This window comes from Labeo rohita, chromosome 7 (assembly GCF_022985175.1).
Source record: "Labeo rohita strain BAU-BD-2019 chromosome 7, IGBB_LRoh.1.0, whole genome shotgun sequence".
NCBI lineage: Eukaryota > Metazoa > Chordata > Actinopteri > Cypriniformes > Cyprinidae > Labeo > Labeo rohita.
The window spans coordinates 33154473-33173897 of NC_066875.1; the positions used below are offsets into that span (position 1 = coordinate 33154473).

Sequence of the window (19425 nt, forward strand, 5' to 3'; positions counted from 1 at the left end):
CCATATACGTAGTAAGGTTTCACAAAATAAAACAGAGCAAATAAATTGCAATTACCAGTTCTAAGGAACCTAAATTTGCTTAATAATAATTTGCAAGGTTTGATGTGACATGAGCTAACCAATCAGAAGATTCCAGAACAAAAATTTACAGATAATGTACTCAGATGTTTCTCAAATGTTTATGCCATAATTTCTTTACGACTGAAGAAAGAATGTTTTTTGAGGAAAACATTTTAGGAATTATTTCCATATATGCACCTTAAAAGGGCTCTAAACGATCCCGGTAGAGGGATAAGGGCCTTATCTAGCGAAACAGTCATTTTCTTAAAAAAAAAAAGAGAAAAAAAAAAAGAGAGAAAATTTATATATCTTTTAACCTCAAATGCTCATCTTGTCTAGCTCAATGCGTACTCTGTGTAATCAGGGTCAATACAGTTAGGGAAAGTCGGAAAACTTCCACCTTATTTTCTTCTCCAACTTCAAAATTGTCCTACATCGCTGTTTTACCTTTTTTTGTAAAGGGCGTTTGACCTTTTTTGGATTTTCACGTTGTAAACACTGGGTCAGTACTTCTGCAACAATGTAAGATGATTTTGAAGTTGGAAGAGAAAATGAGATGGAAGTTTTTCGACATACCCTAACTGTATTGACCTGGATTACACAGAGTACGGATGCACATGGCAAAGATAGACAAGACGAGCATTTGAGATTTAAAGTATATAAACCTTTCTTTTTTTTAGAAAATGACCAATTGTTTCACTAGATAAGACCCTTATTCCTCTGCTGGGACTCTTCAAAGGGCTATATACATAGTGGGCTCCACTATATGGAGAAAATTCCTGAAATGTTTCCCCAAAAAACATAATTTCTTTATGCCTGAAGAAAGAAAGGCATGAACATCTTGGATAACAATGGGTGAGTACATTATCTGTAAATATTTGTTCAGGAAGTGAACTACTCCTTTAACTACACATTCTTTTTAACTACTTTTTGAGTCAAGTAGCATAAGGATGTCATGTCATAAAATATTTTTAATATGACTGAATTTGTATTTAACATGATAACAAATTGAATAAAAATATTGTAAGATACTAATTATAATGCTTACATTTCCTCAGTTAACGTTATTTAAACAGCAGCTACAGAACACGAGCAAAGAACATTATCACTGACTTCAGTCAAGACCAGGGGTGGCGAACGTCGGTCCTGGAGAGCCGCAGACCTGCAGAGTTTAGCTTCAACCCTAAATTAAACACACCTGAACAAGCTACTCAAGGTCTGAAGGGTTACTAGGAAGCTACAGGCAGGTTAGTTTTTATTAGGGTTGGAGCTAAAATCTGCAGGGCTCCAGCTCTTCAGGACTGGAGTTCACCACCCCTGGTCTAGTGCAAAAATTATGCACTCCCGTTATTATCAGAGAACAGTCTACACTGTACGATAAATAAATCTCTTATACTTACATTGCACGTACATCTGCACTTTATTGTTTATGATGAGAGAATTCGCAAGAGAGCAGAATTCAGTCAGCAATGACTCATATGATTGCCTCTGATTGGCCACTGCATTCAGAAACTCATTAGAATCATAACAAGAAATATGATGGGACAAATAAGCCCTAATATTAATTAGATAATAATACTAGCCTAGTAATAATAAGAATAATAATAGTCTTGATATCAAAGGCAGTCAGTCACAGCAAATATCTCTGACTATCATCTACCATCACAACCTTATAATAAAGTATATTTAAAACATTAAAAAAAAAAAAAAATACTAGTAATCATTTCCTTCATTAGACCAAAGGCAAGCACAGCATGGTGCAATAAAACTGACTTAGCATATGTTTTCCAACCAATAAACTTTTAAAAGTGCTAATCATGCATTGTTGTGTCTCTGCAGGTAGACCGTGTTTTAATTTAAATCAAATACACAGACATAAAAGTGCAGCTGTGGAGTAAAAAAAAAAATCCCCTTGACTTTCGCAAACTTTTGAGGTTCCAACAGCACACTTGAACCAATCACACTGTCACATATCACATCACACAAATGCTAATCATGATCTTAGCTGCCACTTCCAATTAGGGGCTTTCACAGATAAATCCTGACCCTCAACATGACTTTACACAACAGCCAGAGAATGTGAAACTATATCTGATACTAAGGATTGTCAAGAGGCGGCATAACAGTTCTGCGGTCGCAGACCTCAGACTCAGAGTTGGCCGCAATTATCACGGTGGGGGTGTGAGGTACCTCAAGAGGGCTGTCAGATCATAGGACAATAGGCTCTACTTCAACAACCGAATTTCAGTTTCCTGCTGATCCGCTATCAAAGAGTTTGTATTTCACATTCAGAGATAAATCAATCATTTTGGAGAAACAGATCTCCTGTAGCCATTTAATTCTGTCTGCACATGCCTGAGCTGTGTGAAACAGAAACACTTCAGCCAGAGCCAGCGTTCCAAAACTATCACAACCGATTACAGCCCATGAAATCGGGAGGAGGAGACAGGGAACCAGAAAAGAGAGCGAGAAGATTTTAAAGGTGAGGTTCGGGGATGGGTGTAGACCACCAGAATGCTTTTAACAAGCTATACTGTCAATTCAGCATGCAAGCTAGAGAATCTGCATTTCTGAGAAAGGTGCAAAGCACCTCAGACACAGAAAACCTGCATAAAATAATAATAAATTACCATAAAAACCATTAACAGGTTGATCCAGCTGCCCTACATGAAAAATAACTACTTGTAAAGCGAAAACAAGGATGTGGGTTTCATATGCAAGCAGTTTCTCACAATCAAAAACCATACAGAAGCACGTACACAAAACCCTATATGAATATCACTACCGCTCTCGTTCTCAGTCTACGTGCAGCCTGCAAGCAGATGGGTCCGAGTCGTCTGAAAATGTGTGGTCGCCATAGCAACCACTCACACGAGTTGTTCTCTTTTCAGTGAAAAGCAGGGGCAATAGTGCTTTTTCACCTTCCATCTGTCTGGCTTGCTGCCTCCATGCTCGGTGCGCTACCATCAGAGAAGCGAATTCCTTGAGAAGGAGGGAGGCTCCGTGGCTTACGGAGGTATTTCACAAAGCAATCCACCATCTGCTGACCACTGCCAGGTTGACAGTTGAAAGGGAGGGGGAGTCTGGCAGGTCTGACCTCCAGACCAAAACAAGACGTGTAATTAAATCAAGCCGATGAAGGCCGTCGACGCACCTGAATACAGAAAGGTCTCCATTACAACAGCACTGCTGGACCAAGATCACAAATTCATGTGTAATTTAAAAAAAAATCTGTGTTCTGTTTTCTGTGCTGTTTGTAAATGCCTGCTGTTATTATTATTTTTATTTTTTTGTGATACATGAAACAGGGATGCACATTAATGTATGCTGGTACCATAACAGTTATTGGCAGATAATGGATATTTAATTCCTACATTTAGATATTTAATGGTGCTCACAGTCCTGTTTTTTACACTTAGATTACCTTTGCCATCATCTAATGCTCATTTAGTTCATTTTTAAAAACACTAACATCATAACACTTAAAATCAATATTCATTTATACTGTACATTGTAATATGTGACCCTGGACCACAAAACCAGTCTTAACTAGCACGGGTATATTTGCAGCAATAGCCAAAAATACATTGTATGGGTCGAAAATATCGATTTCTCTTTTATGCTAACAAAATCATTAGGATATTAAGTAAAAATCATGCTCCATGAAGATATTTTGTACATTTCTTACCATAAATATATCAAAACTTATTTTTTGATTAGTAAAATGCAAAGCTAAGAACTTCATTTCGAGTCAGTTTTTTTATTGTTTAATTAAAATAAAATCAATGTCATATTAGTCATTTTTGAAACATTTTTATGCGGCTCTTTTTCATAAAATGGCAATTCATAGGGACCACATCTGAAAAAACAACAACCAAACACCATAAAATAGTCCACAATAAACTTGTGCTTTGAATTTTAAATCTAAAGCCTCACATTAGTTTTAGAAGATTGAAATTTAAGTCACAATTTAGATTCAATGACTTAAGTCTGACGCAATAAATGATTCATAAACAACTCACTGGAGGGAAACACTGTCAGCGAAAAATGACAAATTTCCATCTGTTCCTGACACAAAACTATCATATGGGCTTAAAAGTGTAATATTGGAAAATATGAGTCACATGGACTACTTTTGTGCTGCTTTTTGTGTCATTTCTTGGAGCTTAACCGTTGTGTCAACTATAAGCTTTTATTCTATGGAAATGAGCTGCAAAAAAAAACTGTGTAAAATATTATTTTTTTTGTTTCACAGAAAACAGTAACACAGATTTGAAATGACACAATACAGAATGTTCAATTTTGTGTGAACTTTTCTTCCCGAAAACACAGGAAGACAGAGGGACATTTCATGCACCAAGCCAACGTCCTTGGATCTGACAAGCTATATTCAAACTCAATCTGGTCTGGTCATTGCAATTGCAGTTGGGATGGTCGTGGTTAGGGCGGCTACAGGGCCAGGCTCAGTGTGGCCTTGACTGTTCCTCTTTTCATGCAGTGATGAAGAAGAAGAAAGCACTACATCTGTGGGCGACCAGAGTGCTCCAGATGTGGGATTCTAGAACATTCCTTTAACAGAAAAAGTCCAAAAAACATGAAGACACAAGAGACAAAAACAATAAATGTGAAACTCCAGTCCCAAATGTACAATAAATGGCTTATTTCTCCACGTCTTTCCTCATGTAATTACAAATCACCCTTTCGAGCGCATGTGTGTGTTTTTAGGATGTGAATCAATCCTGGACAACTATAAATTTGTCAGATAACCCTCCTCTGACAGCTATTAGGGGATATATTACCAAAATGTATTTCTCTGTGGTCACGGATTTGCTATTTCGAGTGTGGAAAAAGTGAGCCTGGCTGTGGCTTTATGGAACTTGTGTGACCTCCAATTAACACTGTTTTACTGTAAAGGAAGCCCCTTTTTTTCTTTTGTTTTCTTTTTTTTTTTTTACCTGTTTTACAACTGGGCGTTAAAAGGGGACAACCCAGCCCGGAGGAAAACAGATGCCATGGTCTTAAAAGCCCTGTTTTTCTACTGTCATTAGCCAGTCAGTGACACAAACATATGTACTATAAGCTGGACAGTGGGAGAGGATTGCATCACAGACTTTTAGGAACTAAACAAACACTGTATTCTTTAAGAAAAGAATAGTTAGAACCACCACTCCTCGAAAGTCTAAATTTGAACTGCTCTGAGTTACATTTAAATTTGTAACATGCCATACAAAATGAATGAATGACTCTGGCTTCCAAAGGAAGTGGACTTTGTTCCAAACAGTGCAACTGTAAACTTGTATTCTAGTCAATTTTAACCTTTTGTCTCGCTCACTTGTTTACTTCAATACCGTATAAACAATGCTAATATAAAGTCTGACACAAAGCAATAATAGAAAAGCTAACAACAATGAAGCCTCCATAAACTTTTCCTTTTCAACCTCCATAACAGTTCACGCAGGATCTAGTAACTACATTTCCAGCGACTTGGCTCAACGCAACAAGATACCATTTGTAACAGCAACACATCAGCTTCAGGGTAAACAGCGTAGCAATTCACGGGTAAACGACATATTTGGGGAAGTTCAGCGTGTCTAAAACGACGTCTGCGTCCACATTTGTGTCGTGTTGAATGTCACTCGACACCACTGTTCGGATAATTCACAACAATACATCTGTAACCATGCCGTGATCCATTAGCACATGCACATACCTGAACAATATAAGAAAGAACATGGAAGAAAATCCCTCCAGCGTGTGTTGCAGATTCCTGCTTTTCCAATACAATTCCCGAGTTCAAATCCACGATGTTCCAACAGGAATTTTCCCACCGAAGGGAAGAGCAATGTGAGCAAAGGATGGAAGGGGAGGGATAACAGAACAGAACGGAGGCGGCGCCTTCATCGTCACGAAACTTCCAGCCTGGAAGCTTTTTGTCAACACCACTATGCAATAGTCTGTATTTTGCCAAAATATGCGAGATATCTGACAGCGCCTTAAAGTATATAGTAGTTTATGTTAAAGTACTATAGTTACTCACTTGAAAAGAAAGGTTCTTTACTGGCATCAATGGTTCTATGAAGAACCTTGAACGGCATTGAACCTTTCACATCCAAAAATTCGATCTTTATAGTCGAAAAAGGTTCTTTAGATTTTTAAAATGTTCTTCAAAATATTTCTTTTAAGAACTGTTCACTGAAAGGTTCTTTGGGCAACAAAAATTGGTTCTTCTATGGCATCACTGCAAAAACACCTATTTGGAACCTTTATTTTTAAGTGTACTACAGTTAATTTGTAGAAAAACTGCAACAAATGAATATAATTAACCCCTGCAAACCCTGACATACTGAAAAGATAGTAAGAAAACTTAAATTTATTGAAATGGAATCGTTTATTGATAGAAAAAAGTTTGCATATATGGTTTATAGTGAGAAAATGGAGCTTACAGGGGAAAAAAAGAGACCAAAAGATTTTATTCAAAAAGAGTTTTTACAATAAAGCAGACTATTTACGTTAAATGCATATAAATATCAGTTGCCACTCTGTATATCCCAATAATACGTCACTGTAGGATGATTATATGCTTATGTGTAGGCCTGTAGGCCTATATAAAAACCCAGTGAACCTTGTGTTATGAAGAATGCGTGTTATGAAGAATGCACAATAAGATTGTGTACATGTGGACAGAAGTAACGCAGAGTGTTGTTTGTATTATATTGTTTTTATAAGCCTATTTGGCAGACACTTCACATTGTATTTAAGGTATACATTTTGTGCATTCATTCAGTACAATCCAAAAAACGTAACAGAAAAAAAAGGCCCAGACATTTTTTTCTAACCTCATCCTGCACCCAAAAACCAGTTTATGAATATATTTAGTTTATATTTAGTCTGCACCACAAACATGAGCATTACTTCCAACACTAAAGGTTTGATCTGATTGATTGCGGCAGTGTAGATTACCCATAAACAAACTGTGCAGGCAGCAGATAAGGCTTCCTGCCACAGCAGCTGCATCTTTCTCTGTCCTATCATCATCAGGAGGGGCCTGTTTCTATTCTGAAAATCACCCCCTACTGGATATAGTGCAAAACAGAAGGGGTGTAAAGAGCATTGTAATTGGTAGCAGAGGGAGGGTCTGTCAGTGAGACTGGATTCATTTAGAGCGAGTCTTTAGACAATGAGTGGAACATAAATTACAGCTTTCTAGAAAGAACAGAATCTAAGGCAAATTAAAGCATTGATTCAAGAGTCAAAACACATTCTTACAAAGAGGTAACTGTTATTATGCTCTATGGGTACCTGTTGGGTATCAATATGTAAACTGACAAAAGTAGCTATATAAATCGTTCTAACATGCTGAAGGAAAAAAACGTTTCTGACAGTGTTGAAAAAGTCCTTTAGGGGGAGCCATATCCTCAGTCATATCAGAATGGCAACATTATCTCCAGCAAATTCTGACTGAATTTAAAATCAGGTTTTAAAGTTAAATAAGTAAACGCTACTGGAAACTGGGGTGGGTGATTAGGCATCAAGTTATTTATTATTGAGTACTTACATACTTTTGGGATTACGTAATGTTTTTTTTTCCTGTAAATGGTTCATCAGAACACACCCATCCCTTTACACAACGTGGACCACCTCCCACAGCTGGAAATAAATGACCTTATTTTTCCTTATGTGCTCTTCAGCTGAAAATATTATAAAGCAGGGACACATAAGAAATATATCACACCTGTACTCCACCCAGCAACTGCGTCCCAGAATACACAAGTTTCACAAGCTCCCTTTTTTCTTCCAAAGAAGATTAATGTTACATTATATTAACGGAACACAAGATGTGTTCATTCTCACAGCCAGGAAATTTTACTTCACTGTGACTTTAACTAAACCATGACAGAACAGCCACAGAAAGAAAAATAGAAAAAGAGCAGGTCATAGCAGGTCGCTTTTCACTGCTTTGACGGTATTTCTAATTTTGTTTTCATATTACCAAATGAAAACAGTAGGCTACCCTGTTAAAAAAAAGTCAATCATTGTATTATTTTCATCCTGCAAACAATAAATATCATGTTGGACATCATTCATGTCTAAATGTGAACTATGGTTGCATTTTTGGATGTCAGGAAGGCTTTGAAGTTTTGGTCACCCAGTCTTACATTAATACTTATCTATTCTGTTTGGTTTCCATCCACAGTATGGGCTTCTAAGGAGACATATTTGGGTTGAGTTTTTATGTGTCTTATTTGACTGTTGCTGGGCTATTAATAGGTGATTTAACTGTGGTCTGACAGTGGGGTTAGTGGGCTAACGGCACAGCCTGAGAAAGTTGGTTTTTAAGTCTTTGAAGCATCTGTTTCTCACAACTGATGAAGAGGGAAGTGTTACATGTCCTCTATATACAGGTTATAGAATATGTAGTTATCTCTAATCTGCTTCATTTTATTAATAGCATGTTTAATTGCAAGTAACCATCCTTGTGTTTGTCTCTGTCATTGTTATTGGCTCACCTTGGGATTTAACAGATGAGTGAGACGAGATATCAGTGAGATGCAAATCAACAGATGTTCATCAAGTGAGTAGATCTCTCGGTATGTCCACTGAGTTTTTAGTCAAAGAACTTACTGTATTTTTCATAGTGTGCAAACATTTGGTTGAAGTTGTGATCTTAAAATCCAGACATAAATAGTCTTCCTTATATACTCTGTTATACCTACAGTGCCTTGCGAAAGTATTCATACCCCTTCATTTTTATTTTGCTGTCACTCTAGGAAAAGTTTATCAATCTACACCATAATGGCGAAGCAAAAAAAAGGTTTTTAACATCTTTGCAAATTTATTAAAAATTAAAAATCTAAATGAATTCATTGCATAGGTATTTATAGCCTTATCTGGGGCAGTTGCAATTCAGCTCAGGAGCATTTATATTGCTTGTAGATGTTACTACACTTTGAGTGAAGTTAACCTGTGGCAAATTTAATTGAATGGGTATGATTTGGAAAGGTATACACGTCTTAATAAAAAATCTAACAGCTGAGAAAAGTTCTGAAAAAGGGTTCACAGAAGCATGTAGTCTCCATTACCAATAATGAAAGAAGTCTGAAACAACCACGACTCTTCCTAGAGCTGGCCTCCTGGCCAAACTGAACATTTGATGGAGAAGGGCCTTAGCTAGAGTGGTAACCGAGAACCTGATGGTCACTCTAGTTGAGCTCCATGATCATATATGCAGATGGGAGAAACTTACAGAAGGAAAAACATCACTGCAACACTCCACCAATCTGGGCATTATGGTGATGTGGCAAAACTCAATCCTCTCCTCAGTGAAGACACATGAAAACACTTGGAATTTGCAAAAAAGCAACTAAAGGACCCTCAGACTGTGAGAAACAAGATTCTGTGGTCCGATGAACCTCAATTTCAAGCATTATGTTTGAAGGAAACCAGGCACTGCTCATCACCTGCAGAGTACTGTTCCAAAAGTAAAGTGTGCTGGTAGCAGCATCATGCTGTGGGGCTGTTTTTCAGTGGCTGGGACTGAGGGACTCATCAGAGTAGAAGAAAAGCTCATTGCTCCAAAATATTAAGATAGTCTTAATGAAAACCCAGTCCAGAGCATTCAGAACATTAGACTGGACAGAAGGTTCACCTTTCAAATGGACAATGACCCTAAGCACACAGCGAGTGACTTATAGACAACTCTGTGAATGCCTTTGAGTGGCCCAGCCACAGCCTGGGCTTAAATGCAATTAAATATCTCTGGAGAAACCTTAAAAAAAATGTGCGTCTGCCCCCATTCGACCTGACTGCGCTTAAGATGAGTAGGTGAGTTGAAAAATGGCAGATAATTGCCAAATGCTGATTTGCAAAGCTTGTTGCATCATACCAAAAAGACTTGAGGCTGTAAAGGTGCTTCAGCTAAGTACTGAGTTAAGGGTATGAATACTTACGCAATGTACTTATTTCAGTTTTTATACTTTTAATAAATGTATGAAGTTGTGATAATTCTGTCTTTGCTTTGTCATTATGGTGCATGGAGTGTAGATTGATGTGGAAAAAAACATAACAAAACATGAAAAAACGAAGGGGTATGAATACTGAATACAAGGCACTGTATATAATGGTGTTTGTATTATTAAAGACATGAAGACTTTATATTGTGCATACATGGCAAAATATACTGTTCCAACATTAACTTATAGATATCTGAAGCAAGTATTAATTAAATTGATGCATTTTTAATAATGCATGCATATTAGAATGTGTTCACATTCATAAAACTGCAGGAATGTGTTACTTGATGTGGCCTATGACTGAGACTGTGATACTATATTTCAAGAATTCTGAGTTTGTGACAGAGCAGAGCCATGGCTTTGTTTCAGGGAACCAACTTTTAAGAGATTTTATGACATTTCAAGTGGTATTATATTTATTATATTTATATAGGGAACCCATGACTGACTGACTGACAAAGACATGTCATTGAGTATGTTTTCATCTCTCTTGAACTGAATTCTCTGCTGCTTTTTCACGCACTATTTATGGAGCAGAATCCAAAGACTGTAAGAATGTGGATGATCACCTGTGTTTTGTTCACTTTGGTTCTAGGTAAGAAAATTTCTCTAAAGAATTTAATTTAAGCATAGAATTAGTATAATAGCAGGATGAAATATGTAGCAATTTAAAGCAAGTTTGAAGCTTTTTTTTTATCTATCTATCTATCTATCTATCTATCTATATTTTATTTATTGTTTGTATGTTAATAATTTTTTTCTATATTTATTGCTTGTCTATGTAGCAGCAATAGAAATTGACACAGATTTTAAGATGTGTGGAACATGGTGCCATGGCAATATATCCCTAAATCTGAAGTATGATTTGAAAACAGGCTGTAATGAACTTGAGATTTCAGCCAATGAGAGTACGCTCTCTATTCAGGGCAGTATCACAGCCAAGTGCACACAATCTTCATCCATCTCTCTAAAATCCAACCCTGTTAAAAATCAAAGTAATTTCTGTATGTTCTGGAAGCCGCTACTGGACCTGCTGATAGTGGAGGTGAATGGAAAGAATCACACCCTGTGTGAATCACATGGACTTCAAGAAAACTGTTGCACTGACCTCTCACAAAACAAACAAGAACCTGCTGCTCTGTATGGTATTGTGAATGGCAGCATCCACGGCGATATCATCAGTTATGAGGTCATGAAAAAATCTAGTTTTCTGGGAGATTCGTTCAACTGCAGTAAGAGCTTTTCATTTAATACATACAATTTATTTGTATTATATTTTTTGCATAGTACAGATATCAAATTAAAAAGTTATACTGACCTGACTTGTGAATTTAGCCTTTCATTTTAGCATGAAATCAGATTAGTTTTCTTTTTCCAGAGAAGAAATTATGTGATGAGGCAATTCTGACGTCCAGTGGAGCAAACATGTGAGCCAATCATCACTTTATTTTAATCAGTTATGATCTGATGTTTATCATGCAAATAGCTAGGGGTGTTGTGCATGCTCATGAGACCACAGTCATGACAAGCTTAAGTATGAGTGGAAAAACAGAAGTTGAGCCACAAACAGGAAGCTGAACCTATTACCTATTATTTATTATTATCTTCAGTTGTTTTTTTAATGTATATGTTTTCTTTTAATGCATGAACTTCCAAGGGCATCACTTGATTTTTGATGCATTAATAACAACTTTAAAACTTGCATTTGTGTATTTTTATAATCATGCTGTTTTGCTCCATTCATGGGTGAATATGTGAAAATAACATATAATACTTATATCTGTTGATAATGTCTAAATGCATGTGTTTGTTTACAGGATAGAGGAAGTAGTGATGAAATCCAATAAAATGGATCAGCAGGATCTACCTTGCGCTCAGAGCACAATCATTGAGATGAAAGAGAATTTTACAGGACTCAGTCTCACTCTGCCAGTAAAGATCATTTGACCTTTTAGAAACAGAAAGTTCAAATAACCTTTGAGTCACAGGAATAAATGAATAAATATATATGTTGCATTCCAGGCCTCTAAAGGTAAAGCATCAAACAAGATACCCTCCGTCTATCTTCCATCCTGTCTGAAATCCAAATCAAGGAGCACATCCAAAGTGGTGTGTACTTACTTCAAAGACAAAGCATTATTTAAGGTAGGACAATATTTGTCAAGCAGAGGTAAATCATGTGGATTATTTAGCTTCCATTAGCTTACCAACATATACAGCAATGTACAGTATAACAGTATTTGTGTTGTGTAGGGAGCATTTAATTCAGCTATTCTGGATGACATAGTTGGACTCTCTGTGGAGAATGAGATCATCAAAGACCTCCCAGAACCTGTCAAAATCAGGTTTCATCACTCTGCTCTCCCAGTAAGTCTTTTTGAGCATGTTCACTTTTATAAAAAATACTTTCTCAAGTTATACCATAATTTGTTGTGATGTTGAAAGGCTATTTATGAGCTTAGCCACAAATATAGCTTACATTATTTTCTAATGAGCGGACTAAATGTCTGTCATTTCCTTAATTTCCTGATGTTGTTATCAGCATTTAAATCACAAGAGCCTCATTTACTCATACAGAATTTAAGAGCTGAACTTCACAATAGCTATGATGAATCTCTATGCTGTATGTTTACAGATGCATGTTCTTCCTGACCTCTCCTATTTCATGTAACAGGTTAACTATTCTAGAAGATGTGTTTCATGGGACACAAGACGAGGTGTGCTCAAGTCTTCATGTTCATAGACACTCAGTTTTTTACATCAAGCAAATGTTTCAGTGCTGGCTGAAGCACAATTACTGACTGTTCTGTTAATGTCTCTCTGCAGATAATCAAGAGAACTGGAGATACGACGGCTGTGAGACTGTTAAAATCCACGACACAGTGACAGAATGTTGCTGTAATCACCTCACATACTTCGCTATTCTTGTAGTAAGTAGAAGCTTTACCAAGAATATACTTGTGTAACACACACTTTAGTTAATTAATCCATTCTTGACAGGCTTGCTAGTTTAACCAACATTAGGGGAGAGTACATAACTTCCAGTGTTTCATCCATGTGCTTCTAGAGGAAATATCATCATACTGTGCAAAGCATGCGAGAATAGGACAAACCATTCCTTTTTGTGTGTGTGTGTCGGGGGGGTCCTCATAATGGCTTCATAATGATGAAATGATGATCAGGGCTTCATAATAATGAAAATATATTAAAAATTATACTTCTCGGACATGAGATGTACCCACAATTATAGAATGACCCAAATAAAAGGTATTTCTCTCATCCTTGGGACTATGCATAGCCATGGGATAGTTAATGGATTACACCACACAGATGTAATGACACTGTACATGTGGCTAGAAGGGATATAGCTCCGGAAACTAACAATGAAATGAATTGTTCTACCTATTTGTGTTTTATTAATGTCTAAACTATGCCCTTGATGTGCGCAGGCCCAGTAGCCAGAGCTGTATCCCTTCTAGCCTTAACCCAAGTACTGCTCACTGCAGAGCCGAATAGCCTCCAGCTCCCACTCTCTGGATGTCCAGCTCCACCTCTGTGTGAACTAATGGGTGGAGATATGTTTAGGATAGGGTAAGGGGTAGGGTTAGGGTGTGGTTAGGTGTCTATCTCCACCCATTACCTCCAGCAAGGGGGAGCTAGAGCTCTAGCCCTAGTGAAAAACCAGCATATGCTGGTACATATGTTTTGATGCTGGTTAGGAAGGTTTCGATGCTAGTTTAAGCTGGTCCTTAGCTGGTTTATGCTGGTCATGTTGCTGGTCAAGGACCAGCATAAACCAGCAAAGGACCAGCTTAAACCAGCATCAAAACCTACCTAACCAGCATCCCAGCATCAAAACCTACCCACCAGCATATGCTGGTTTATTCAACAGGGAGCTTATCCCGTTTGGCTCTGCAGCGAGCACCCTCTCCCATAACCACACACCTTGTCTATTTTTCTTCAATCCTTTAGCAAGTGGAACAGAAGGCAACAGTTCCCCATCTACAGGATCTGACGTTCATTACCGCTGCGGGTTGTGCCATGTCCTTAGTTAGCTGCTTGATTCTCTTCTATTGGCTTGGTAAACGAAGGTAATAGAATTGAGTAGCTAACATCATTTAATGCTTATTCTTTTATTTTTATTGTGAATCTGCCCCCTTTTTTATTTCTATTTCTTGTTTTGTCTCTATCACTTTTCCTGTACTCCAGTGGAGAGAAAGATAAGTCCATACTGGTGCATCGTGGTCTGGTGGTGGCAACATTTTTTTTTTACCTGTGCTTCTGCCTTACCAGTATACTTGCAAAAACTGGAAATGAAATCATTTGTAAGATAACAGGAACATTTTTGTACTATTCTCTGCTCAGCACCCTCTGCTGGATGACTGTGGAAATGTTTCACACATTCTTTTTAATCTACTGTGTATCAAGCTCAACTCTTCCTCCATGGGTCTTTTACTTGGCAGGCTTTGGTGAGTTGGTTAACACATTCAAGAACCCATTCAAATGGCTATATTTTCAACATTTTTAAATTTTAAACGTTTTTGTTGTTATTTTTTTAAGGTGTCCCAGCTATATTAGTTTGTAGATTGCTTACTATAGGTGATATTTATGGCTTAAAGAAGATGGTGCCAAGTGAGGATGTTTCCATCCTATATTTTATGTAGGTAGACTTTTTTTTTCATAAGATGAACTATGTAGTATGCAAGAAAAAGAAAAAGAAAAAAAAAGTTTTTTTTTCTCACTTAGGTGCTGGATGTTGGATTCTGACAAGAGCAGATTGGCTCATTTCATCATTATTATTGGCTTACTAGCAGTTGTGGTGAGCTCTGGTGCAGTCATGCTTTTTTTTGTGGCTACAAAGATAAATAACCAGCCTGTGTGGAGGACAAACCGCATGGCTTGTTTTAGTATCTGGGGTCTCACTTGTCTGTTTAGCATAACGTGGGGTCTGGGTCTCTGCAGTTTTTTCCCTTACTCTGAGGCCATCCTCTTCATCTTCTGCATTGTGAATTCCTGTTATGGTGAGACTTTTGTAATAAATATATTATTGTTATTTGGTCAAGAAAGTTATGGAAGAAAGATTAAATACTGTCCCTGTTTTGCAGACATAATGCTTTGTGTCAATTTTACATAATATAATCTAACAGTAAGCTGTGTTACCTGTATGTTTTTCTTTATTATAGTGTTTCAGAAAGCTTGCATGCAACTCATTAGGTTCCTGTCAGTTAAAATGCATGCATGCATACAAGTTATTTTTGAATGAACTATCTCTTTAAAAAGTAATTTAGAGTGATAATTGATTATAATCAACTAATATTTCTGTATCCAAACAGGATTTTTTTATATGCTGCGATACTATGCTCTTGAACGGATGAAAAAGAAATGTGAACGGAGTTCGGATGGGGGCAGTAAAGAATCTGTTATGTTACAGTGCAGAGATGGTGAAGGATTGTTGTATAAGTGAGTGTCTTTTATTAAAAGGGAATTTATTATTAACGTAAATGACATTTTGTTTCAGAATCAAACTTAAATGCTTCACATGTTATATGCCTCATTTCTTTATTCTTATTCTTCATATGAATGAAATAGTTTGACATTATTAAGCAAGCCTTGTCTTTCACCAATATTTTTGTGTAAATCTGCTAGATGCAATCCTTAAGTTTATATATATTTGGAGACACAGTGTCTTTGAAATTTACAGTAATGAAATAAAGTAAACAAATAATTATATCATTAAAAAAAAGTATATTTGCTGAGCTTTTGAAAATATTTGTTGAGCTTTTTAATTTTTTTATATGAATTATATTTTTATAATATAGTCTTTGTGACTGTGTCCTGTGTAGGCCTATATTTCCATTATTGTACAAATATACACCTGAATTTTACATGTATTTTATTTTTGTGTGTGTGAAAACATTAAACTATTATTAAAGGCACAACATGCATGTAATATTTTTTTATTAAAATATCCAAGAACCACTAGAACAGTGTTATATATTTTGCTGACTTGTGTACATACATTATCCCAAATGTTTCGAAAAATCTTTAAAAACAGAAATAAGCTATTTGAACTAGTAAAACGGACCGTGTCCTTGTGTCGCCTGCCAATGATGTCATACACCCTCCACTTTCCAGTTTTATCTTGTAGAAAACATGGCCTGTCCTAAATGTCCTGTCCAAAACTACATTTATTGCATCAACTTTTCAGTTTAAAATTCTTGGCAGCGTTGCAAATGATTAATGTTAGTTACACAAGGTGTTGACTTTTTTTTTGTATACGAATCATTCATTCATTCATTCATTATACTATTGTATAATAGTTCCATAAAACTTGCAATCGTACTGTTGTTTTAATAGTACTCTGTTATTGCTTACGTAACATGAATACAGACTGCAAGGGTAGCTAAGCTAAAGATCCAAAACAGTAATTTTACAGTAAGACTAGCACATTTTTAAAAATGTTTAAAATTATTTCCACAAACACACACAAAATAAAGACATTTATATCAATGAGAAGGTGCATGTACATTATATGATACATCTCAAGTCAAGTCAATTTATTTATAGACTGCTTTTTACAATACAGATTGTGCCAAAGCAGCTTTACAGGATTTAACAGGACAATATTGTGTCGATAATGCAAGAGGACAGTATTAAACACTCAGTTTTCAGTTAAAGTCAGTTCATCTTTGAGTCATCGTGCAGCTCAGTTCTGTTCAAATAGCCTAATCTGTGGAATCAACCCTGGTAGCACACATACACTACGGAGATGTCTATCTGACGTCTGCATTTACATCTGTGAGACATATTTTTTAGTGTTTTCTTATCTGCAATACATCTATTGAAGGTTTCCTGTCAGATGTCATATAGACGTATATTAAATGTATTTAAAGGAGTCATTGGATGCAAAACTCACTTTTGCATGTTGTTTGAACATAAATGTGTGTATACAACCACCATATTATGAAAAAAAAATCCACCCAGTGATATTTTTGTAATCTTTATAAGAAATATCCCCTTTTTAAAACCAAGCCATTCTCAGCTTCTTGTCCGTGTGACACTGAGAAAGGCCACGCCCACGGTAGTTGATTGACATGACAGTCTTACCTTAGACCCGCCCTGATTAAGCTGTGAACAGTTCGACTCTGACCGTCATTGTTTCCAATTGAGCTATTGAGGTGTTCTGTTGTTGGATGTAATAATGATCATAGCAGTCATTATTTACTCCCGACATCTGAGCCACTGAAGATGCAGAGGATTAATGTTACTTTCCTATTGGAAGGAAATGCGCCCAGCCATCTACATATATGCGTTTGCGTGAATCATTTGTCATGCAGCTTCACTTACAGCAGAAGTGAGTATAAGGGTTTTTATGCATCTTTGCAAATCGCCTTTCTTAAGAATGTGCTAGTTAGCAAGTTTCGCGGCTAAATGCGGTTAAAGTGAACAGGCCTGCTCGTCACCCCACAGAAGAGAGTGGCGGGATGAGCAGAGCTCATTAGCATTTAAAGGAACATGCAATAGAACAGGGCTGATTTTGACTAAAACATAATATACATATACAATGGCACTAACAAATGTAAGTAAACAGATACCAAGCAAGGCACATATCTAATAAAACAGATATAAAGTCCCAATAAAATTACATATATTCTGAGAAAGAAAAAAAGAAATGAAAATAATCTAAGTAGGGGTCTCTTCATTCCTCTTCAGGTAAATCAAGCTCTCTTATTAGTCCAACAAAGGGGTGATTTTGACAAGGTAAAATGTTACAGACTTTTCATTAAAACCCCAAAGAATCATACCAGCTTGTGGAAAATAGGTATCCGATAACCCCGTTAAGATGTTTATGATTTAGAATGTATGTAAAACTGACGTCTGAAAGACTTCTGTCAGATGTTTGTACACAGCAGATGCTTTCCAGATCAAGAGATCTTTAACAGACATCTTGCAGACATATGTGTGTTATCTGGGAAGTCGACGATATTTCAGGAAATTAAGTGACACATAGCGACACGTTAAATAAATGACGAAATGTTAAATAAGTACATGAATGAATAAATATTGAGTTCATGCTGAAATTATATTTTTCAGACTGGTATTGGTGACCTCTAGTGGCTGTAGTGAGGCATGTAACAAAATCCGACCTACACTGGCCTGTCAGGATATTATGTCTTTCTTTGCGTGCTCAAGGGAGGTGGACTGGAATGTTTTCATGTAATGTTTACCAAAATCACATTTAGACTAACTTAACTGCTATCTCTCCAGTTGTTTCCTTCCTTCCTGTTAAGCATTTAAGCTGTTTCAATAAACACAGTTTAAATGCATGGTGGGATAGAACTAGACATTTGATAGTAGTTACATAATCCTTAAAGCTGTAGAACATTTCATCCAATCCATGTCTTCATGGGCCTCAGAAAAGACCCAAAGTGTGGCTCGACTTAATTTCTATGTTGACAATGTAAATTTGCTGATATGTATGCAATCAAAGGTAATTTTTCTTCTGTCTGATGCAGTGGACTTGCAGTCATAAAATCAGATTAAGCCAACCCTGGCAACCTCTCACTCTAAGCTATTAATAAACCAGAATAATTCACCACTTACAGCGCTGGCAGCCCCAGAATTGACCGTAGACCCCATGGGACAAGCTTTAAACAGCAAGTCACTAGTCAATCAAATAACCATGGTGACAGTAGAACGACCAATTCCCAGATCCAGTCACGAGACGAGAGCAGCTGATTCAGTCTTTGAATGAATTTTAATAATGCAGGGGTGGGGGGTATCCATCTGTTTGGGGGAGGTTGTTGGTAAATCCATATGTCAGTTAACAGACTAACCGACTGCTGACCATAGACTATAATGTTGCAGACATCATGCGATTGATGCAGCTGGGTAGACACCACAATGACATGCAGAAACCTCCTGACTTACCACAGCAGGATGAGGGATGGTGAAAAGAAACAGAAAGCTAGAATAGGTGAAAAGAGAAGTAGAAAAGGGGAAAAATCCATAGAACAAGATACAGCAGCTACAGTGTCATTAGTGTTGTGTGTCAATAGCAGGGAGTGAATATGGTTTTGGATTATATTATCATATGTACAGTACATATGCATGTACATTTTTATTATTAAAATATTATTTAAATGATTTTGTTGTATACATAAAATAATTATTTAATGCAAAAATAGTTTTTAAGTTATGATGCTTCTTATTTATACACACATATTGGAATATATTCTATTCTACTCAAACACATTCTGAAAAGGAAAGTAGAATATTAAAGCATGTTTGTGTTTAAGCAAAACAGCCTCATGTTCAAAACAGGAACACAGATGTTTAATGTTTCAAAGTTCAC

General features: G+C 36.7%; 2 protein-coding genes across 2 annotated transcripts in view; one reads left to right on the forward strand and one right to left on the reverse strand.

The window, feature by feature from the left end:
• The window catches only part of ccdc102a (coiled-coil domain containing 102A), a 91051-nt gene extending 85128 nt beyond the window's left edge, over window positions 1–5923 (reverse strand). Inside the window, exon 1 of the mRNA XM_051115368.1 lies at window positions 5771–5923. The gene's annotated coding sequence lies outside the window, so the exon portion shown is untranslated. The remainder of the gene's footprint in view (window positions 1–5770) is intronic.
• A 4675-nt stretch (window positions 5924–10598) lies between these two features.
• On the forward strand, window positions 10599–15828 carry LOC127168446 (adhesion G-protein coupled receptor G1). The gene is made up of 13 exons (XM_051115321.1): window positions 10599–10665; window positions 10859–11302; window positions 11449–11497; window positions 11888–12002; window positions 12093–12215; window positions 12324–12437; window positions 12745–12787; window positions 12897–13000; window positions 14043–14161; window positions 14280–14539; window positions 14631–14730; window positions 14817–15091; window positions 15404–15828. The coding sequence occupies exons 1-13, from the start codon at window positions 10599–10601 to the stop codon at window positions 15532–15534; spliced, it is 1944 nt and encodes a 647-aa protein (XP_050971278.1). The 3' UTR covers window positions 15535–15828.
• Window positions 15829–19425: the final 3597 nt, after the last annotated feature.